The 24,929-nt window shown below is 37.4% G+C and overlaps 1 protein-coding gene across 1 annotated transcript in view; it reads left to right on the forward strand.

Annotated features, from left to right (window-relative positions):
* PBX1 (PBX homeobox 1) overlaps positions 1 to 24,084 on the forward strand; it is a 316,651-nt gene extending 292,567 nt beyond the window's left edge. Inside the window, exon 9 of the mRNA XM_031936806.1 lies at positions 22,562 to 24,084. Within this exon, the coding sequence (XP_031792666.1) occupies positions 22,562 to 22,654 (93 nt within the window). The 3' untranslated portion in view covers positions 22,655 to 24,084. The remainder of the gene's footprint in view (positions 1 to 22,561) is intronic.
* Positions 24,085 to 24,929: the final 845 nt, after the last annotated feature.

Consider the following 24,929-nt stretch of genomic DNA (forward strand, 5'->3'; position numbering starts at 1 on the left):
GGTAGGAAATGTCACCGCAAACGGAGGCCCGGGAACCCCGGCAAGAGAGCCAGTAGCCAGAATCCATCGCAACCGGGGCCACTGTCTAAAAATAAATCGTACTCCAGTCAGTCTGTAGGAAAAAAAAAAATTAAGATGGTGAGGGGGTGGGGGGACAACGACAGATGAACCATCTTCTACTTGTTCTTGGGTGCGCTGGCGGCTCCCAGAGAGCATGAAAATTCATAGCGACAAGCTATATCGCACAGAGTGAAATCGATCAGACAGACACAAGGAGAACCGAGTGTAGATTCGGGACAGCAATCCAACTTCATTTCTCAGATCAATCGTCCGCCATCTCAGCAGCAGTGACAGCAAGCTGGGACAAGGGGGCAGCCTGGAAAAGGAGGCTGTTCTCCGGACTGGGGGCTTATTTTCTGGGCTTTTAGAGGTCACTGGAGGCTCAGGCAAAAGGGTGCTTCAGAACCTTAAAGATTTTGATTATTGTTGCTGTTGGGATGTCTGCAAATTGGAGAATAATGAACATAAAATCTTTGGAGAGAGAGGAACAGAGATGAGTTGTTTGTTGTTTTCCTTGGTAAGTTATCCTCTGCCTCCTGCCCATATTGTCTGCCAAGACCTTTTCTAGTTGTAGGGATCAAAGAGCAAGGTTGACCCCATTGAGCCTTTCCATTGGACAGTCAAGTCCTTTCCATGGAAAGGTATCAAAGGAGAGCTGAGATTTAGGTTCCCTCTCTCTCTTCAAAGGTTCCATGGATGGCTGTTTCTCCAAAAGTCGAGGCGAGATTTCAGGAAAAGAAAGTCCTGCTGTGGTAGAGGAAGTTCACATCTAGCAGTTGAGCTGGGAATAGGGGATTTTGGAAGGATGAAAAGTGTCTAACTTGCAGGCCTGAATATTTTGTGAGCTAAAGAATGGATTTCTCCAAGGGAGCTTTGCATTTTGGCATACAGAAGGGACTCACAAAGAAATTAAAACATAGAGACAAGAACATGGACACACCCAGAAAAGGGAGCTCCAGAGGGCATGTGACTTGGAAGGGGAATGTGGCTAGCCACTCATCTCTTTGGATCCTTTCCTTCCTAATTGGGTAGCAGAGAAGAGAACAACATTCAGGATCTCAGGTTCAGCTTTGACCCCTGACATCATCTGGTGGAGCTGGGAATCATTTCTGAAGTAATGTAACTGAACATGTGCAGACAATTATGTCTGATTACATAAGGCTGCTGCAAAAACTGGACTTGGAAATGGCATTTGAAAGAGTATCATTTTTCATTATTTTTTTCTGCAACTAGTATTTGCTCCATTTCTAGTTTTTTTACATACAGAATAAAGGAGTCAAAGTCAGATCGTGATAAGATATAATACTTGGCTACCAATTTTAAAGTCCCACCCCTTCCCCTGCAGGAGACTTAAGCATATTATAGGGAGATACATTTTCATAAAGTAGTATTTTTGTGTTAAGCTGATGTAGGAGTGTGTGTGTGTGTGTGTGTGTGTGTGTGCATGTGTATGTGCATGAGTGTGTATTTTAGGAAAGGAACAGTATATATGTTAGGAAGTAAGAGTATTGCTGCCAAAAGAAAAGGGAGAAAAAGAAAGAGTAGAGACTGAAAGAGATAGAAACAGGAATGAAAAACTTGAAGCCAAGAAATGAAAAATAAACAAAACCCAAAATGACACACAATCATGGAAGTCTGCTGAGCTCCAGAGAATGCTGTTGCTCTATGAAAGGAGGTCCAGAGATAGTCTTTCCCTCTCTATTAATGGGGGCTTCACCCTCATTCTGTTCAACTAGTCTCCACATAGGATGGCCTGAAAAGAGGCATCTATGAAAAAGACAGAACAGGATAGATTTCATCATGGTGTGGTAAAAAGTGCACAATCCCAGAAGTCAGAGTGCTCAGTTTCTATATCCCAAGTATTAATGAGTAGTCTGAGTAGCCACATATTTAATTTCCTATCTACAAAATAAGAACAGCTCCTTCTGCAATAATAGGAAGAACCACCATTTATTTTTAGAAAACTTGACATTTAAAAAAAACCTTATACACAAATGTGCATACATTTCTATGCACATAGGCATATATCTATATCATACACATAATACATAGATTACATATGCAAGATGTTCCCAAAGTCTCAGTATAGTTTTAATTGTTATCTTCTCTCTCTCTTTCCCTCCCTCCTTCCCTCTGTCCATTTACTCATCTCTCTGTCTCTGCTCTTTCTCTCTCTCAACACCTTCTCCCACACACGTGTGCAGGCTGTTCCAAAAGTCTTAGTGTGCACACCTGTTCCTCCCATTTCTCTCTCCCTCTGATATGTGTATATGTCTATCTATCTGTCTCTCTGTCAATCCATTTATCTATGTATCTATCTATCTATTGGTATGTATGACTATATACATATATCTTTAGAAAATACATATTTGTTTATATATGTATATTTACATACACAATACATACACATACATCTGCATCTACACACAAATACACATATACACAAATAATTTGAGCCTCACCATCCCCACTTCACTGCGTGAATTCTAATCTCAAGTAGGAGGCAATCTCTTTGAGTACAAGGACTATTTTATTTTTTGTTGTTAATATTTTTTACATCAAATTGAATAGTTGTAAGATCCCAATAGAAAACAGTTGTAAAAGTCTAAAGATGAGGTATAAGCTTCAGTGACAATGTATTAAGTTTCTATATGTTTTCTTTTGTCTGAATGGGTTTTTCAGAACTCATCAGTGTTTTATGGTGAAGGCTGATTAAAATGCAAAAAAAAAATTCTCCCCTGCCCCATTTAAATTTATATCTATGGGATATAGATATATATAGAGAGAGAGTCACAACCTACATACCTCTTGCCTAATTTTTTTTAAATGAGAATCAGATTACTTTTTTTTCATCTACTTCCCATTCCTTAATGACAATAGGCTGAGATGACTCTGCTACAAGTAACAGAAAGCCTCCAAATCCTGAACTCTCTTCCCCTGCCTTCTCCCTCATCAAGCTTTCTGCCTTTGAATCCCTGCCTGTCTTCTAAAGCCCAGATCCAATGAGACCACTTCCCATTTCATGTAGATTATCTCATTTCAGATGTTACTTATACTATGGTTCATTTGGCAATAATTTACATTGGAGGGGGTGGTTGTTTTTAGTAATTCAGTAGAGATTTTTTTACCTCAAAAAAATTCAGATCAATCACTTAGGAAACTTTATTGTTTGTAATCATTTTAGAATTCCCTTGGATTCAAAAAATTCCCCAAAACAAAGTGAAACAAAACAAGATAATACCTTTCTCTTCTTCGTCATTGCTTTGATGCTAAAAAAAAAAAATCAGTTTTAATCAATTGGCCCATTTCTTTATTTTGCAGCTCAGCTTTTCAGATACTGAGAAATAAGGAGGATATGAATAATTAAATTCTTAGGTGATACTCCATCCCCAATTTTATCTAATATTTCAACTTTTGGAAGACACTTTAGAGGTTATTTAGTCCAAGCTGTTTACATAGTATCTTGTATACATCATTTCACAGTTAATAGTCAGCTAGCCTTTTATTAAACTTCTCTAACGACAGTGAACTCACTACTATTCTCCTCCCCCACACAGTTCTGATAGAAAGTTCTTTTATTGAATAAAATTATGCTATCATAGTTTATATAGCAGGATTTTAAGTTTGAATATTATTTCAAGATAGCCAATAACTATTTAATGATTCGGTTTAATTCAACAACAAAATGGAGAGTGAGCCACTCAACATCTTTTTATTCTTTGAATAGAGTTGTGAATTCTTTCCATTTGGATAAGTGTGTTATATACATATCCCAGAGTTGATCACATCAAGGCTTATGCATGGTTTCATGACAGATAAGATTCAGAGAACAACATATCCTTTCTTTTCCATCTCCATTGAACGATTCATCCCTCATTAAGAAAAAATACTCAGCATGAATAGTTCCTTTCCCCAAACTTTGAAAGTATCTACTTATCTAGACTAGACAAAGTTGACACTCGGTCAAGAGTTGCAATATCCTTCCAACTTGATGAACCACAAAGCCCAGATTGGATGACACGATTACTTTTAAAAAGCTCCTTATGGTTCAGCTCTCTCTTTTTTCCTTTTTCCAGACTAAACATTCCTAATTCCTTTAGGCTCTTCTCACATACAAAAAGCTTTTGAATCACCTCTGTATCTTACTCACCCTTATCTGGATATACTTGAGCTTGTCAGTATCTACTTACCAAAATATAGGACAATAAGTTACTCTTGTCATAAGTATCTTATAAAAAAATAGAATGACAAAATTAGCTGGTTTAAATTTTACTCCCATTCCTTATTCTCTACTTTCTAATGCTGCTATAAATGAAAAGTTAACAAAGCCAAAAAATCCAAAATATTAAATGGGGAAGTAGAAAAGAAAATGGCTTAACCAATCTCCACATCAATAGACAGGACATTTAACAAGATTAAATTTCATTAAGTACTTACAAACTTCTTGACACTGTACTAAACTCTATGTATTGGGGTTGTTGGATATATAGAATTTGTGATTCTATCAGTAAATATTTATTAAGCATTTTCTCTGTGCTAAGGCAGCATGCTGAGCTCTGGGGATATAAAAAGAGACAAAAAACAGCCTTTGTCCTCAAGGAGCTGATAGTCTATTATAATTTCATCCTTCCATGGGGGTTATCCAATTTTAGAAATTCTTCCCAAAAATCATCAGGAGATTTAAAAAAGTAAGCATATTAAAGTCTATCTCCCCCCCTCCTCCCACACACACAAGCATTTAGGACAATGAACTTTAACGTATTCTTCAACTGAGAATTTAAAGCAAAAAAAACAAAAAAAAAAAACAAAAAGCATTGAATTCCTCTGATTTCGAACATTATTAATCTGGCCCATAAAAACTGCATGAAAGCTTTTTAAGGGACAAGAAGGGCAAGCAATCCTTTGGTTTTGCTAAAATCATCCACTCTCACTATCTTCTAGGAAATGGAGAAGGTGGGTCCCTGGTTTTCTGTATGTGGGTCAAGTCACAAGCAGTCTGTGAGTCTAGTGGAGATCACAGATATGTCTCATGAAGTTCTTTCACCTCTGGACTAGTTTAAAACTCTATCTGAAATTATTCTTCCTTAGTTTTTGAAAGATAGAGGCTGGGGAGCCTGCCAACTTTAGATCCCAGGGGGTGAGGTTGAAATAATAGAGCAGAAGAAAGGATTTCAAAATCAACCACCGATCGTTTGAAAAACCAACCGCCACGAAACCAAACAAACATGCCAGGCGTTTATAATAATAATAAGCATCACATCCTGGAGCCTTCTTTGCTCTTTGTGGCACTAGCATTAGCCACAACCAGTTTTGCTGGCCTTGGTCCTGCTGATGTGGTTACTAAACAGAATCATATGCCTGGTGTATATATACATTCATCTATAAGGATTTTTTTTCTGGGTCCTAGACTGTGTCAAACCTGGTTGCCACATTTCTTTGTTGGCTCCTAAGGGAGTCTCTTTTTGGCTTTCCTCCCCATAACTTTGTGCTTTTAACTCTAGGGCTGGAGGCCTTCCATCCTCCTCTGTGGGAAACTAGAGAAATAGCCGAAGCCAGAGGAATGTGACACAATAAAAAAAGCAGTGGGCTGGAAAGCAGGAGAGTGGTGTTCTGGTCCTGGCTTTGCCACCTGTCCAAGCTCTTGCAAGTCATTTCAACTCTTTAGACCTATTTATTCATCTGCAAAATGAGGGGGTTGGTCTTGATGATCTCTCAGCTTCCAGCTTCACCATCCTCCGAGTCTATGTGAAGCTGGTGGTTTGCCACTTCTGAGGAAGTACATGAAGAAAAGGGGATAGAATTCAAGGCCACAGATAAAAGGAGACAGTTTTATTTGTACATTTGGAAAACCTAAGGCACAGAGATTTCCTATTTATGAACACAAATATATGCAGTACCCTTTCCATGTGGAATTAGTATTTTGCAGTGTCCTTCCAGATGAGCCACCCATTTGGCTATGCAATCCTACTGTCTTCATGCTGAGATTTGTTCATGTTCTGGGAGCCAGTATGGTAAGTTAGCTTAGCCTTACCCTTTGCTCCAATGAACACTGCCAAAACTTCAAAAACACAAGTACAGACAAGGTTTGTCCCTGATACAGTGATGTAGCTCCCCTAAGAATTCAATTAATATTAATTAAATTAAAATGTTGGAAACAATTACATTGATTTCTGGAGATGGCTTCCCTTTCCTGCATCTTATCTGGTGGCTGGATAAGCCCGCATTGCTCAAAGTCCCATAGCTGTACCCATTTTTCTTGTGCCAGTCTTCTAGATGTTTGCTCTTGGAGTCCTAGCCACATTTCAATTTGTGGGAAATCTCTGCTTTTTAAGTGATTCCAGTTTCTCCGACTTCATAAGGACATTGAGGTCTTCTTGGGTAGTCTACTTGCCTCCATAGAGGTAAAAAGTCTTAATTTAATGCAGATAATTAGCTACCTTCTTTTTTAGAGACATTCCACAAGACATGTTTGTTAAATGAGGGTTTTTCATCATGTGCACTTTTAAAATTATTTTATAGCTACTTTACCTCCCAGAAAAAGATGTTTCCACAAATACCAAATTGAACACATACCTGATCTACTAAGAAACAAACATCTATTGTCACTTAATAGTTTTTTCAAGGTAAAAATCTCAGTGGCTGTTTATTTCCTTCTAGGAACTTTAGGATAGATTCAAGTATGTGTCCTCCAGTGTCCAAGTAGAACTTTTAGTCCAAGCAGCTAAGCTTTCCATAAATAGAGATAACTGAGAAACATAGTGGCATTATTTTTAATTCAAGTTTTTTTTCCTCACAAAAAAAGCAAGAGTTCTTTTTTACTTTAAACAATTGAGTATACACAAATAAGATTTGCCTATCTTAAAATGATGGCACAACTTAGTACAAGATTTACAGATACCTCTAGGTACAATTTGGTACCTTTCTCACTAGTCTTTGACTCTCTCATGACAATTTATTCTATTCCCTTGGCTTATTTTTGCACTCTAGAAAAACAAAGCATTTATATTGTCATGAACCATTTGGGGGCGGGATTTAAAGTTTTTCAAGTTTTATACATAACTGTCATGATTAACAATAATGGATCTTGTGAAATTTGTCTCAAAAACATTGGCCAGCTGCTTGTTTATTAGGTTTTTCTCTTTCTAGAAAACTTTAATACTTAACTAGCACTTTAACAGAGGGCTATTAATTTCCCATCTTATTCTGAGGGATTCCCTTTTACTTTCTTTTTTTTTTTTCTCATAACAAAAACAAAGTGGGGAGAGAGTAAATTGTGGCTATTTCATGTGCATGTCCACAATGTGTATGGTACTTCTTTTCAAGGGAAACCTTTTCTGAGCCTCTTTCTCAGCTTGTTATTAAAGCTTGGAGCTGGAAGAAAAGCTAATTTGCATTGAATAATTAAGATTATTCATTAACCACTGCCCTTTGGAGCAGTAGCTTGGAAGCTTGGCTTTTAATGTAGAGTCAGCCTGCATGTATCTTTTCCAGAACATAGAGCTTCAAACACATTTCAACAGAAAATAGCAAGATTTGTAAAGTAAAAAACAGAATAGCTTTGCAATATGCCATAAACACAAATTTCATCTTTTCAGTTCTCATTCAATTTTTCTTTGTTTTCTTTTTTTCATATATTTTATTCTCAATTCAATTAATTTCCTATGACTTGTAGAGATTTAAATGTCTGGGCTTTAATGCTGTCTCCAAAATCTCAATTTACAAAGTATGACTCCCTACTTATCCTCTTTCCCTTTTTGTTGCAAAGATGCCATAAACTTAATTTATAACCAACATTTGTCTATTTTTTTTCAATTCAGCCAAACAATTTATCAGAAATTTATTAAGTGCCTACTATGAACAAGAAACTATTTTTCCCCACTACAGTTTTTACCCTTTTAGTGACCATGTATTAAACATTCCTCTGCTCTGCATTCTTCTTTGAAAAAGGTGTTTATTGCCAAACCCTGAAGTTTCATCTTCCATCTCCTCTTTGAGATGTCCTATTGTTTGTTCAGTTTTCTATTTAAAATATCTTTCCTTTAGTCTAAGTAAGAGGTCCGTGTGTTTGTGTTTGTGTTTGTGCTTGTGTTTGTGTGTGTGTGTGTGTGTGTGTGTAAGAGAGAGAGAGAGAGAGAGAGAGAGAGAGAGAGAGAGAGAGAGAGAGAGAGAGAGATCTTTTTGGTAAGCTGGTTAGCCCTATAGACCTCTTCTCAGAATAATTTTTAATGTATAGAATAAGGATTAAAAAAATTAAACCAGTTTTGCTAAAATACAGCTATCAATAAATAAAAATAAAAATTCATGTTCATAGCCCTCAAGTTAAGAATTCCTAATCTAAACTACCTCTTTTGGTATTAGAATTCTATTTTTTTCTTTATTGGGACTATGTGACAATGGAGAAGCAATAAACAATTAAATCAATGTAGCCAAAGAATTCTCTATTCTTTGAAGCTTTATTATCTATTCATTTTATAATTTTACAATATATATATTATATATAGATAGATTATTTATAATCTATTTTTAATTTAAAATTATATAATTTTATAATCTATTAATTTTATTTTCTCAAATCTAAACAGCTCCAACTTTTTAAAAAATCATTCCTCAGAAGACCTATTTTCAATCATTTGACTTTAATTTCCTTCTATCTTATCCACAATCTTTTAAATCTTTTAAAAACACAAACTATAACTAGACATGGTAAAAGGAGACTTGATATTCCTTTCTACTACTGGTCTACTGCGTCATATAGTTTCTCAGATAAGTTTATATGCTTGCCATCTTTAAAATGCTGGTTTCTGAATGTTACTGTTCATGTAGTTTGATGCTTTATCCTATAAATAAGTGCAGGGAAATCTTCCCTAGATGAAACTTGATTCTCATCCTAGAAAAAATATAAGCAAAATATCCTCTAACCTGACATATATTTTAGTCCTTTAAGAATTTGCCATTTTGTCCATATGGGTAATTTCTCCATTGACATAGACACCTCTTTGATTTATTTAGTTGGTAGGTGATCTTTAAAAGTTATTGCATGAAAATTTTAGCACTCTCTGACCAACAAAATTGCAACCATAATATCAGTAGCTAGGTGATATCGAATACACACACATACACTTTTGTACATATATGCCCACAGACACATATACTATGCATATGCTGTCTGTGTCCATAGACAAATGTACATATACACATATATCCATACATATTCCTACTCATATATTTGTGTGCATATGTGTACATATAAACATACATATACATACATATATATATTCCTTTGCATGTAGAACTTAGGTAGAACAAGAAGCATTGACACCCACTCTTCCCTAGATTGCCTCACTTGCTCTGTGTTACTTTCATATTAGCAAGTCTAGGTTTTCAGAGACAGACTACCCCCAACTGTTAAGTTCAGATTCTCTTGGGATCCTAGGGAGTAATGCACTTCCTCTAATTGCCACTCTAATTATTTGCCCCCCATGTGATGAATTTTCTATCCACACAACCAGTCATTCACAATGTAATGCATGCGTACAGTGCATGACATTTACCTAATTTGTTTCTCATAATAATATGCTTTTAGATCTTAAACATAACTACTCACAAAAAACAAGGCATCAGGAATACTTATATATTAAAGCAAATTCATAAATAATAAAATACATCACTAACCACATATAAATCTGGATCCTAATCTTTCCCCAATGCACTCAATATCTATGTTGTAATGGATGTTCAGAAAAAGGAAACTTAACAGGGAAACTCATGAGGAAGGAAAGTCCATGTGCTTATTATTGTTTCTCAAAAATCTGCACTGCAGACATTGATGTTCCGGGCCATACAGGCCATTCAGGAACATAAGTACTACTTTCAGGAAATGTTTACTTTGCTCATTACTTAACAGGTAATCCTCATCAGTCTTCAAGTAGGCAAATCTTCTTCACTTTATTTAAGCATAACATTCATCCATGATTATCTCCAGGCTTCCTGATCTATATCTTGCCATTGGACCTAGATAATTCTGGAAGAGAAAGTGAGGCTGGTGACTTTGCACTGCACTCCTGCACTTAAATTTAATTCACAGGCATGTCACAGCATCACCTCCATAATGTCATGGTCCTCTTAAAGTATGAATGGTCCAAATTCATCCTCAAACACTTTGAAGAAGGCTGTTATTAATTGTTGGCTGGTATGGTTAAGAATGACTCAACTGAAGTCTTTCGCCTGCTGAATGATTCTAAATATCATAAATATCAAGCATAAATATTAAGTTTCAGCTTCTTTCCCCTGTTTTCAATTTTACTTCTAAGGCTTTTCTATCAGTTTCTTATACCCAGTTTCTTTTCCTAATTCCTGTCCTTTCAGTGGCTTATAAGTGAGGTTCTTGACTCTCAGTGAGTTGCCTTTAGCTAAAAAAGTAATGAAATTGATATTTCTTTCATTCAAATCTCTATCTTTAGATGTTTATATACTCTTTAATTCTTAAACAGATTTTTATCCTCTTTAGTCATAATATGCAAGTGAACTAAGGTGCCATAATAGTCCAGAGTTCTCAAATCTTTAAAATAATCTTTGGGTATTCTTGAAACTATGTTAATTTTGTAACACTCATCTATATCTAGTTTTTAACACAAGAAAGTTTCTCTTCTTCTTTAAAATATCAAATTCTTCCCACATAAGAGGCATCATTCTCCATCATTTTCAAGGGGATTTGTGTCTCTATATTTATACTACTGTTTATTATTTTACCCAAACTGTTCGAATACAATCTTAATTCTGTGTTTCTTCATACATATATATTAGCATGTTTTATTAGAACAAAATTCTTTTCCTACTTGTTTTAGTATCAGAATATCCATCTATAACAGAAACAATACTTTACATCCTTTGACATGTGATATGTCTTTCCCTTGACATAAAAAAAACCTTTGTACTTGTTCTATTTACTAAAATGTTCCATATGCAAAAGGCCTTTAAGACATAGCATATTATATACTAGTGATGAGCCTTTCCAAACTTGTCTAGACTTACTTTCAGACAAAAGACACATAGTGAATGACTAGGATGTTCAAAAGTTTTAGGGCTTGGTAGAACTTGCCTGAGACTTTTTTGTTGTTTTTCATTAGTAAAGCCTTTAAGACTTCAGGGCCATTTCCATGATATCATGAGCCATCATGAGAGAACTTTACTCTGTATTCATACAATGGAAATAATACTAGTGTTATTCTAAGAAGATTTTTTAACCCCCTAACAATTTAATTATCCAACTTTCTTTCTTGGCATACATTCCATATATGAACAGCTTATGAACAGCTTGGGAAGCAGCGTAATATAATGGATACATGGCCAACTTTGGGTTCAGGAAGAATTGTATTTAGACCCTCTCTTTGTCTCATGTCCCTGTTGCAACTATGAATAAGTCACTTATCCTTTGAACATCTCAAGGTGACTCATTACCATTCTTTATAGGCAGAAGGGAGTTTCCAAACTAGGACTAGTATAACTAATGAAATCTCAGGTATGGACCAAAGATAATAAAAAAACAAAACTGAGAAACACCAACAGGATAATTTCTGAAAGAGAATCAGAGGATAGTTAGTATTGCATTGAGAACTTACTATGTGTCCAACAAAATCACTATTAGATGGTTAAATGGGAAGGTGGCAATGTAACTAACAAATAACAGACAAAACCTCTGCTTTCAAGTAGCCCTGCAGGATAACTTGGTATTCAAACTATATTATTAAATTGAATATTGCAGAATGGCAAATTAAATTATTAAATTGTTAAAATGCAGCTGACATATTATTTATCCTACAAGGCCACTGTGAGAGATTTACTTTATAAACTTATGAAGTTTCATAGAAAAATGTTAGTATTATCAATTTATTAAACTAAATCAGACCCATTTTTGGATGAGAAGTTAGGCCATTGAGTGATCTCATTGATATTATGGAATTCTGTGGAAACATTTATACCCCTAAAGAGTGGAAATCTGTCATGAGTAAAGTCACTCTGGTGGTGTGTCCTTGAAGGGTTCTAAACTTTCTAGGATGGTGCACGAGTCCACTGCTCTTTCCCACAGCAAACAGATGTACAGTAAAATCAAACAGATTCCCCAACACACTACACAGCTGGAAAGATCCCTCTATTGGGGGCTGCTGGAAGCAATTAACATGCAAAATTGATTCTTCTTCTTTTTCTTCCCCTCTGAGTATATAGTGCCTTGGATGATCAGCCCAGAATAAAACAGGGTGTCCCCCAGTATTTAAGAAAGAGCCACAGGGTGTGGCAAATCAACATTATGTTCTTGAACACAAAGGATTTTTCCCCTTGTTCTCACTTTCATTTCTTCTGTACATAGATTTTTTTTTTTTTTAACAGCATTCCTCTAAAAATAAGTTAGGCACAATAGCGACTAGGGCTCAATTTTTAAAAGCTGTTTGCCTGCTCTCCCCTCCCCCAGTGAGCATCTTCCTTCCATATTCCCCCTCACCCTTTTCCCCCACCACCTTTATCGTCCCCCATTCCCTCCTCCCCCTTCCGTTAGCTGTAATGACCCTGCAAACACCAAACGGCATTTGAGTGCATTAAGCTGCAAACTCTCTGGTGACATAGCAATTACGGCTCTGAAATAGATTTGGTGCGTCACGGAAGATAAGGGTTTTGAAAGTTTCTGTTGTGATTATAGCTTGTAACTCCCACAAATAATAGGCTTCAAAATAAGAGGCTGCCAACGGAGCCTTTGTGGCTTTGTCTCAGTGATGGCACGTAAATTGCTATTAATGTCCTAAGTGTACTTGAATATGCCAGTCTCTGGGATGTGGAGTTGGCTCAGTGTCTCTCTTTACATGGCATGTCATTGTCGGTCTGATAATCTGTGGTAATTGCTGTCTCTTGGATGGTCAGAAATATGTTAGCGTATATATCTTCCTGTGTAATAATAAAGAACACAAGTATATGTGTGGTGGGAGCTTGCTTACACAGAGTATTTCACGGGTTGGACCTTGTCTTTAAACTCGTGCTAGGAGAGATCTCTGTGTATTCATTTATTCTTTCTTTGCTTATCAGCCAGGCATGTGTATTACCTTTGTGTGTACCTTTTGTGTATATCATTTCTCATTAAACACAGACAAATATAGTAAAATATCATAATGAATTAAATTGGAGCTGTCACTCAGGAATACTATCTTTATCAGAATTATCTGGATGTGATCACAAAGATCCAGATTCTTTCTTATCTTTAAGTAACCTTGTATTATATAGAAACAGACAGTACTGTGGGAATATGTATAGATAAATATATAAGAGCACACATCTTCTCCCTCTATAAATACTGAGTTACATTCTCAATCTGTATATTAATTAGTTCATTGTTACTATTTATTGTTCTAATAAGAAACAACATGGCGTGGATGAGAGGGAAATAATGGATTTGGAATCAAGAATTGCTGATCTCAGAGTCTCTCTCTGATACTAGTGATGTGTTCATGGGCAAATGACTTCACCTTTATGAACTTTAGGAAACTTTCTAAAACCCTATATTTTAAAAGGGAAGAAATTTTCAGAATCATGAAATCAAAGATCATTAAAATATTTTCAAGTTACATGGGATCTAGACATGTGTTTGAGTTTAGAACAGTGATAGAAATAGGGTGTGTATATTTAGGTACACAGCAGTATGATTCTAGCTTTAACTTTAGTTAGCTAAATCAAGAGAATGATAGCCTGGGTTCAACAGATAAATACAGAGACATTTTTAGAATGACCTCCACTAACTGTGTTGACCCATGTACCAGTATATAACTATGGGAAGTAAAAACATTATATGCAGCTGCCCTGCTTTTACCTTTAATGGAAATAAGAAGTTAATCCTGTTTCCCAGACAAGAATGCCCTAACCCTTAGCCAATGTCCCATGGAAAATGATTTCCCATTGACCACCTAGAATTGGGCTGTCCATATTCCAAGTATCTTTTGTGGCATTAATGATGCAAATTTAAAAAATGTATAGAGCAAAGCAGTTCTCATGGATGACTTTCTTATGATGTGATAGTATGATTTTGCCAGAATGTCAGCATTTCATAATATTTGATTTGATGCATTTGAGATATCTTGATGAGCAATCTTTATGCAGTAGAAGCCTAGATATGTTCCAAGGAAGTTTTAGCTTACTGGCTCTTAATTCTACAGAGTAAGTTCAGTAGTAAAATTAACGAGAATCAGGCTCCTAATTTTACTCTGTAATACAAGGGTGATGGATTCCAGTTTGCTGAACAGACCAGTTTTATCACCATTGCCTTATATAAAGATAACCCACAGGAAGTGTTAAAATGACCCCTAATGAAGCATCAGCCTCAGGAAGAGAACACAATGGGATAGCATCCCATATTAGATCAGCATTCTTTTACTGGGTCAGGTTATCTCTTATAAGTAGAGGATATTAGGAAGCCCTAAGTATTTTTGTAGTCAGGTCTGTGGTTCATAGCTTACTGTTGGGTATCAAACTTAATGATAGTCTGGAAGTAAATTTAAGGACATGTAACATCTGTCCTCAATTGTGGAGCAGAAGTGCAACCCTGAGAGTCCCCAAATGTTTGATGATAATTTTCATAAAAGTTGAAATGGCCAAGCCCAAGATAGACACTAGTTTGGCAGTATGTCTTTATCACAATATCAGCAAATTGTTTCTAGGTACAGAATTAGATTGACATAGCAGTATCAAATATATACATTATATATATATATATATATATATGCATATATACATGCATGTGTGCATACATACATGTATTGATGCTTTAAGTTTTAATATTGATTATAATTTTATTTAGTCAGTCCCTGTTATTGGAAGATGATTCTTGGGTTTATATTTTTTTTATTTCAGTCTACCAATTAATAAGCAATGTAAATACCCACAGAGTGACAGATGCCATGCAATATATTTGAAGATAAAAAGACAAGCAACGACCCCATGCTGAAAGTATTTACTTTTTGTAATATATATAGATATATATCTATATATATACACAAAGATATGTGTGTGTGTGTGTGAAGATAAGTGTATTAAGCAGGTGCAAAAATGCTTGCTTTCAATGGCAGCTAGAGGCAAGACCTCAAATAAGCTAGGCTCTCTATCCCAAATCAGATATAATAATCTAGTCTTGAGTGTACTCGATCTTAGATCCGTTTCACTAGCTAGTTTTCACAGTGTACATCTCTGGACACGAGTTCAGATTCAGCCTCAGACACTAGATATATGATTCTTGGAAACTCACTTAACTTCTGTCTCAGTTTCTTCACTTTGAAAATGGAAATAATAATAGCACCTAGCTCCCAGGATTGTTATGAGGTTTGAATGAAATGTTTTTAAAACACTTTGCCAACCTTAAAATATCCTATAAATGTTAGCTATTATTAGATATAAAACTAAAGACTAAAGGTAAGGTAAACATACGAAATGATAGGGAATATTTTGCAAGTTAGTAAACATGATTAAAATAAAACTTTAAAAATATGTTTTAGGAGTTTTGCTATTATCTCCAATATACTTTAGATATTTCTTAAGTATACATAGTTATTTGCATGTTGTCTCCCCCCATTAGAATGTAAGCTCCTTAAAGAAGGTTACTATTTTTGCTTTTCTTGGTAACCCCCACATTTAGCTTAGTGCCTGGCAAATAATAAATGCTTAACATATGCTTATTTTGACTTGTTATGGAGATCACTAGAGAATGTGTGAGAAATCAAAAAGTTAGAAGTTAGGGAATCCTGGGTCCCATTTTAAATGAGACATTAAATGAAATCATACAGTATTTATGTGCTTCCTATTTACTACCTCAAAACCAGAGGTGTAATTTCAAAATGAATATGAACCTAGGCACACTTAGGTTTATTCAAAGCAAGGAGATAATCTGTACAATCCATGTGTACAGGGAACTTATAGATCTTTGATAGAGTTGATTGATATGGGTATCTAGGTTATTACTAGTTAGAGGATGTAGCCCCAGAAGGTTCTGTCAGAGGATTCATACATTCATTCATTTAGTCCCAAATTCTATCATATTCAGTTCCTAAAGGATTGTTCTGGTCTTCCTTTAGAGAAGCCTGAACTACAGTAGCCTAAGCAGCTGTGATATTCTACTTTAGTTTAGCTATGGCCCTTAGTAAATTTTAAGTCCTTGAGAGAATGAGATTGTATCTGATACATCGGTATCATCCAGTATCTTACACATTTTCATAATACTTCAAGGGTTTGTGATCTCATCAGTGTTGGTGTTCCTTCTAGATGTGAAGATTGAAACCCATCCTTCTCATTCTATCTCACTCTTGTCCATATCTTGTAGATGCTTCAAAGAGGGGAGAGAGGTGCCCATCCACTCAGAGTGCTAGGTGTCTTCCTCTAGGTCAGTTCAATTCAAAAAACATTTATTAAGTACCTACTATGTTTATGACTCGGGGTATGAAATAATCATAATGATAACAATACTAACTGGAATTTATTCAGTGATCTAAAGTTTTCAGAGTGCTTTACATGTTATTTCATTTGTCCCCTTCATCTCTTTACATGTATATCTCTCTTATAGATTATCAATCTTTTGAAGTAGATATTGTTATTCCTATTTTATAGATAAGAAATTGAGGCTGATAAAGACTAAGTGGTTTGTCCAGGGTCATACAGCTTAGAAAGTGTCTGAATCAGAATTAAAATTTAAATATTCCTGATTCCTAGATAATTAACTCAGAGAATTTGTGGTTTCTAGTACATTTTGTGAGCTCTTCATCATTTGCTCTCATCTCCTTCTCTGGTGATACATTTCTCTGGAAATATCATTTGTCCTCATTGATAATAGCCTATTTATGACCCTCATCTATCTATCCTTTACTCTGGAGGTGACTCATATTTGTCTGGCTCACAGTGACAAATGTTTGCAAAGCACTTGCTACTCAACAGCTCTCATTAGTTAGGTAAGTAATGCAAGGATTTTTAAACCCAAATTTTATCGAGGAAAAGGAACCTTTGAAAAATGAAGTGACTGGGGCAGCTGGCTAGAGCCAGTGGCTAGAGCACCAGCCCTGAAGTCAGGAGGACCTGAGTTTAAATCTGGTCCCAGATACTTAACACTCCCTAGCTTTATGACCCTGGACAAGTCACTTAACCCCAATTGCCTCAGCAAAAAAAAAGGGGGAGAAAGGGGAGAAAGAAGGAAGGATGGAAGGAAGGAAGGATGAAGGAAGGAAGGAAGGAAGGAAGGAAGGAAGGAAGGAAGGAAGGAAGGAAGGAAGGAAGGAAGGAAAGAAGGAAGGAAAGGAAGGAAGGAAAGAAGGAGGGAGGGAAGGAAAGAAGGAAGGAAAGGAAGGAAGGAAGGAAGAAAGAAAGGAAGGAAGAAAGAAAGGAAGAAAGGAAGGAAGGAAGAAAGGAAGGAAGAAGGAAAGAAAGGAAGGAAGAAAGAAAGAAAAGAACGAAAGAAAAATTAAGTGACTTTTCCAAAGTCAAAAAATCAGGACTCAAAACTTGGCTGCCTGACTCCAATTGCAAGGTCCTTTCCTATGTGCCCCATTTTCATTGATTGATTCAGTTATTAGAGAAGAGGATATTCTTGGGGACAGAGTACTCTTTCTCATCAGTCTGCTGGCCTGAACGAAGAAATAAAAGTCCATCAGGATAGGGATATCAGCAGGGCTGTTCTAGTTCAGACCAGTGCATTGACATGTTCCTTGGCCACTTTTACTCTGAAGACATATGAATCTATATTTGAATTAAGCTCTAGAATGCCAGGTCCCATTGATGGCTCTAGGAGTGAGAAGTAGTCAAGCCAAAAGACCACTATAGTCGACTCCTGGAAATCCATCCATAACACTAGGATTTCTGGTATTATCTTTTGTTCCCTACTTAGCGCATGGAATCCTCTTCAAAATGATGACCCCCATCATGGCAGCCCATATTCCAAACCCAACTCTCTTGACTGTTTTCTTTCTTTCATAAAATCTAACCATCATTGAGGTGGGGGATGAGTGGCTTAGGAGAGAAGGAGCACCCACATTCTTTGTCTGGCAAAGTTCCTGGGCAGACATTACAAATGGAAATGGGTATCATAAAAGAAAAGGATCTTAAGAGTATCAGAAATGAAATCTCCCCCTAGTTTGGGAAAAATGGATTCTGGGACACTTTTTCCACTTTCCTGTCTATTTTTGCTGATGTCTCTGCCATTATCAAAAGGCTCTGTGTGTTCCATCGTTATTTTTTCCAACCAGCCCTACCATTACTTGGGTGATTTAGGGCCCTGGAGCATGTACACCCTCTCATTCATACCAAAGGCATCTCTGGTAATGGCATCTGGCCCATATGCAGATCTAGCTCGAGTTGGTGCTGACATCAGCCTGTTTGTGGCACCTCAGCGTCTTTCTGGGTTGCAAATGAGAGTTTCTTAGTGCCAGGCTAGCATAGGCTGTCACATCCAGTGATGGATTCTCTGCATCAACGGTGTGCTGCTAAGGTAAGCACAGGAGAAGAGTGGGAGAGGGAGAAGGAGGCGACTAACAGATCTCAACCTCAACCAATCCTATTTAATATACAAGGTTAAATTCAAGCAGTTTGGGATCCATTTCGGAGGGAAATTTCAGCTGGTGATACCTGCTTCTTTCCAGAAAAAAATCATTACTAGGGGAACATTGCAGTCATAGTTGACCACTCTTCCTTCTCCACAAAACTCTTGTGTATTGGCCAATTCAATCCAATTTATCCACAACAACAATAAGCAGTAAGAGCAATAAGAATACAAAGATTTCCATAATTAAAGTGTCTTTACCCTCAAGAAGATTGTACTCTATTATAGGAATAGGGCACAAAAGAGAATCCTGACATGTCCATTGAGGAATACGATAAAAGAGTAAAATCGAGACAAAACAGGCTAAGGAACATTTGGCAGGCTTAGAAAAAGTACAAGCTGGGAGGAATGACAGGGAATCTTCTTAAGGAACTTATAGTTATGGAGGAAGACTTCAGGGGAGAGTTGGCTCCTAAGCTAAGTTTTAAAGGAAGAGAAAGACTTAAAGGCAGAGGAGAGAGTGCTTGCTAAGCCATAAAAGATGGCCTTCAGGTGAACAAGGTGAATTTAGAGAATAGTTAATAGTCCAATTTGGGATGGAATGTCAGATATCTAAAAGGGTTTAATCTCAAATAAAGGTAGGAAAAGAGACTGAAGCCAGATTAGGAGGAACATTAAGCGCCAGGCTAAGGTACAGTGGGTGGGTGCTGGCTGGGAGTCAGAAAGATTCCTTTTTCTGAGTTTAAATCTGGCCTCATTTACTAGCTGCATGATCCCGTGCAGGTCACTTAATCCTATTTGCCTCAGTTTTCTCTTGTATAAAATGAGCTGGAGAAGGAAATGGCAAAACATTCCAGTATCTCTGCCAAAAAAATCAAACAAACAAATAGGGTCACAAAGAATCAGATATGACTGAAAAATGATTCAATAATCACATATCATACCCCTGGAAATAAGAAACCCCTGAATTTTGTGAATAGAGAAGTGATGTGGTCAGTTACTCATTAGGGAAGCTCATGGTGGTAGTGGTGAGAAAAATGAGTTGGAACAAGACAAGCATTTAGGAGGTCCTTTACAGTAGTTCAGGGAGGAATTAGTAGCCTACACACCCTATAGTCAGGAAATGAGCCTCTTCTTGCCTTCTGTGACATCCTAGTTGAGAGGTACTTTATGTACAAGATGTAAAATTGGATACAAATCAATTAATATTTTAAACATAATCAAAGACTTTGTTATTTCTATTGAAGCATATTTTTAAAAATAAATAACTTTATGAAATTAATTGAATTCAATCAATTAAGCAGTTATTAAGCACTGATTATATGTCTAGAATTGGGTAAGGTCCAAGGGATTCCATAAGGACAAAAAGGAAAAAAGAGGCTGGAGAATTTAAAGAAATTTCCCCTAAAGTCACAAAGGGGGCTTAAGCCTCTGAGATAGAATTTCACTCTATGTCTTATGATTCTGAATCCCAGGGTTTTTTCTCCTCCATCTTGCCACTTTATTCTAACTTTCCATTGAAGGAATCTTTCACATTGCACCTGCTGATCTAGATTACTGGTTTACTAAAGCCCCAGAAGCAAGGAGGAGGCATTATTTAAGCAGTCACTATTGGCCAGGGATTGTGCTTAGTGCTTTTAAAAAATATCATCTCTTTTAATCCTTCCAACATCCGGTGGTGGGTACTATCATTTCCTTAATTTTACAGTTGAGATAGGCAGAATTGAAGTATTTGTCAGTCACACAATATTTGAGATTGGATTTGAACTCAGATCCTCCTGGCTCCAGGCCCTGTACTTTACCCACTGCTCTATCAGCTGCTTCTATTCATTCCTTCCCGGCAGAATTACCAGATTTAATTCAAAAGCATTGTGATTCCCCCTTGGGAATCACATGAAAGATACATCGGACACATCTTGGCCTGAACATTAGCTCTCTGATTCCTTTCCTCGCCCTCAGTGTAGTTTTTGGCACAAGCATTTTAAAAAGTTTGCCTGTCTCTGGGGGAGAGTGTAATTTGCATCTGAAAAAAATGTGGGTGTTGTGAGGGGGCCAGAGTAGAGAAGAGAAAATAAAAGCCCTAGAACCTCCCCACACACACACTTCTAACCCCCACCATGCCATTGTTCACCAGAGTATCTCTGGCTCCCATTGCATTCAAAGATAAATAAATGCACAAAGGCCGAGCTCCCTACTTAATATTCACCCACAGTCCAGGAAGAGGAAAGGAATTGCTCCCTAGGGTTAACATGGCAGTAAGCAAGGTCAGCTGTTTCCCAAGACTGTGCATCATCTGAAAGTCTTAACATGAAAGCTGGGATGATACAGCCAGTGCAACCTTTGTGATTTATAAGAAATCCAGTTAACTTATTTTTTTCTTGGGGCTTGTGATCTTGTGGGGGCTTTTATGAGCAATGACATGTGGTCATCTAACTTCTAAAAAACCCCCAGAGAAGGGAACTGTACGATGCTTCCTAGAATGAAAAGCACTTTATTTGGAGGAAGTGCTTCTGCATGTCTAACCTGAATGCTTCAGACAACGGTGTCCAGAATTTGGCTGTGTGTGTGTGTGCGTGTGTGCGTGTGTGTGTGTGTGTGTGTGTGTATTGGGGGATATTTACAGTGGTTATTTCTTCTTCATGTTTCCCATTGAAACAATCAAATATACTTCTAATTGATTTGGATTGAATTCCTGTCTTAACTACTTATGATCTCTTGTTTCTCTACAAGTTGTCATGGGTACCTACATCACTGTGGCTTGAAACTAGATTTTTAATGGGAAGGGACTTTTTTGTAGACTTTTGTTAGAATGTTTATTGCTATAGAGATTATTGATTTAGGTTATTGAAAGGGAGAAAGCCTTTTAGGTAAATATGGAATCCTTCATCTATGGCTTTTCCTATAGAAATTGCACATAGCCCATTTTCTCTTATATATGTGTGTGTGTGTGTGTGTGTTTACTACAACACACGTTTCTGAGGACCAACTATAAACAAAATATCTTGATAGGACCTGTGAATATAAAAATGAAGCAATCCCTGTTCCCAGCTAAGTATTTGACATCCTCATGGAGAATTAATTTAGTTCAGGCACAAGATCTGGATTTAAATACTAGCTCTGCCACTTATTAAGTGGGCAATTCACTTAACTTGTCTGGGTATTAAATTTCCTCATTTATAAAATTAAGGATTTGGACTTTAATCAATAAGGTCTTTTTCCTTATAAATTTATAATCTTGTATACAAAGGTAAATAAGTAAGTCAACCAGCAATTATTAAGTATCTACTGCATGCAAGCACTGCTCCTAGGTGTAGGGATATGAACATTTAATACTTCCAGGCCAAAGGAATCTTGCATTCTCAATACAAGCTAATTTGTCAAAGAGGCACAAAATGAAGAAATGGCTGGGTTAGAAAAGGCTTTCTGTAAGACTGGAATGAATGAACCTAGTGGTTCAAAGGGGAAAGGGAAGAGAGGGTGCATTCCATGCATGGGATATAGGAAAAGGAATGGCAGGTTTGGAGAACAAGAAACAGATAAGTATTGCTAGAATGCAAAATTTGTAGGGGGGAGCAGTGTGGAAAAGGTCTGTCAAGGCTCCCTTGAACTTTTGTTGCTCAGACTATGGAGACATTAAAGCTTCTTGAGCAGAAGCACAGCATGGTTAGAGCAGCACTTTAGGAATATTATCTCTACCTCAACTTGATGTGAAGATAAAATGAGGTTGTATATGTTGAAGCACTTTGGAAAAAAACATAGATATTCTTTACAAATGTAGAGTGTTATGTTTGCATAAAGACTAAACTCTGAGGGCTAAAATCTACATTTTTTATAAGAGGAAAGAACAATGATTGGGAAGAAAAAAAAGCCTTAATGGCTAAACCATTGTTGGGGGTGAAAAAAGGAGACCCCGGATCACAGAGGGATTGACTTGCTTTTGTTCTTTTCTTCCAGGCTAATGGAGGTTGGCAGGATGCTACTACCCCTTCATCAGTGACCTCCCCTACAGAAGGCCCTGGCAGTGTTCACTCTGATACCTCCAACTGATCTCCCAGCAATTGCATCCCTGACTGACCTCCTGCCCCAAATGGGGGGGCGGGGGCAGGAGGGAGGGTTTCTCTCCCCAACGCTGAAGCAGTCAGACTGGAGGTCGAAGCAATCAGCAAACACAATAAGAGTCTCCTTCTCTTCTCTTCTTCGGGATGCTATTTCAGCCAATCTGGACACTTCTTTCTACTCTCTTCCCTTTCTTTTCTGGGTAGAAGCCACCCCTTCCCCCTGCCTCCAGCTGTCAGCCCTGTTTCCTCCATCCTCCCTGCACCTTTCCCTCGCCCCGCGGCCTCTGCTACATCACTGAAGGATATTTTCAACAGTTAGAGGAATTTAAAGAGGAGGAAAAAAAAGACAAATTACAAAAAAAAAAAAAAAGAAAAAACATTAATAAACGTGTTTGTACATTTTCATGCTGGTGGTTTGAGGAGCCAAATTTACCTCACTCCTAGACTAACAGGCAATCCTTCTTCTCTTTCAGTGTCTCTTGTACTCACACTACCTCTTAGCAGGAAGACGCCACATTGCCCTCTCCATTCCACATGCCCCTCCACCCATTGCCCTCGGTCTTCCATTTCTGGGAGCAGTTCTGAATCAGAGCAGCTTCCCCTTTGTTCTCCCCTATCCCAGTGACTCTTGGGCAAACCACCACAGATGGGTTTTTATCGCTCCCTCATTTCCAGTTACCACTGACAGGTAGATTCCCAGTGCTGCCTGCCCAAATACCAGGGAATTGGGCAGCAGGGTTGGGGGGGACGGACAGAAAGTGGAAAGAGACAGAATTTCCATGTGCCTTCTCTCCCCTCTGCAACAGCTCTTGATTTCTGAGGCACAGTTCATGGAGAACATTCAACAATCCATAAGCATTCATTAGTTGCTCACTGCATGTCTAGCCCTAGGTTAGGCAAGGAAAAGGGAGAAGAAACGGGAAGGTCCTTGCCAGAAAGTCTCCAACCAGCCCCTCCTCCATTCACCTGCTAGCCAAACCTGCTTACCCATCATAGACACTTAACATAAGCAACTAACACTATGCATGTGGTGAGATGAAGAGAAACAAATCAGCTCTGAGTGAGGGTCACTTTTAGAAGAAATAGAAGGCAGGGGCCACCCAACATAATGGACAGGACAGGCAGGAACGAACAGAAGTAGAGGTAGTTTTTCTAGTGGAAATTATTTCCATTCCCATCACCACTAGATCTCTCAGAAAGCCATAGACGACACCCACAATGTCTGTAGTGGACTTGTCTTTTATTTTGGGCGTACTGTACCCATGGCCAGGTTTCCAAGAACTCTCTCTTTTTGACTCTGAACCCCTTGCTATAGAAGAGAACAGAAAACATTGCTCAGTACTGGTCTAGTTGGAACTATAAACCTGAGAGCATTGAGGAAGGAGCAATAAGAATTTCTTATTGAATTCATCACTTGGGCACCAAGAAGAAGCATTTGTTCTTAGCAGGGTATTCTCCAACATCCCCTACTCAATCAGGCATTAACAGTTTCCATGGCCAACTATGCAAGCAATAAAGCTGCAACCCGGTCCCTGACAAAGGGGAAAGTGGCTAAATCTCTTAGTGCCTCAGTTTCTTTATCTGTAAATGGGGAAAGTTAGGCCTACCTCGCCAAGAACTTTGTAAGACTTCAGTGTATGTACATTTGTGTATTTTAGAACAGAATTTTGAGATTTTTGGATCAAAGCAACCCTTGGGTCCACTGAGTCTTGTTTGACCTCTGGTTGTCTCTCCTTGCAGATTCTAATATATGTGTAAAGTGATGATCTCTTGGCATGAACTGGCCTATGCTATGGAGGTGAGATAAAGGGCATAATTGCTTTAATTTTTCTGTAATCATTAGAAAGAAAGGCCATTTTCTAGCTTGAGCCACTATTTCTAAGTTAATGTCCTCCTGATTCTACTCCCTTGGACATGAGTCCAGTATAAGACATTGTTAAGTATTTTTGGAAATATCCTGTTCACAATCACTCACCAAACCCAGCATCCTCTCATTCTGACACCTCCCAGGTGGATGCCAAAGTTCTGGGGAACAGGACTAGCATTTTCAGAATGTATCCTGTCATCACCGTGCTATGGCACTGTGACAATGAATGAAAGCTCTTCTCTTTGGGGGAAAGTTCAAGTCCTTCTCCCCCTATATAAGAAATTTGGAACATCTTAGTTTTAAAAAAATTTTAAATGAACTTGCTAGCAGGTAGAATTATGCTTTGAGGATCCATAGAAGTGTTTTTAATGAAATGATGACTCTTGAGATTCAGATT

This window comes from Sarcophilus harrisii, chromosome 4, assembly GCF_902635505.1.
Source record: "Sarcophilus harrisii chromosome 4, mSarHar1.11, whole genome shotgun sequence".
In the NCBI taxonomy this organism is placed as follows: domain Eukaryota; kingdom Metazoa; phylum Chordata; class Mammalia; order Dasyuromorphia; family Dasyuridae; genus Sarcophilus; species Sarcophilus harrisii.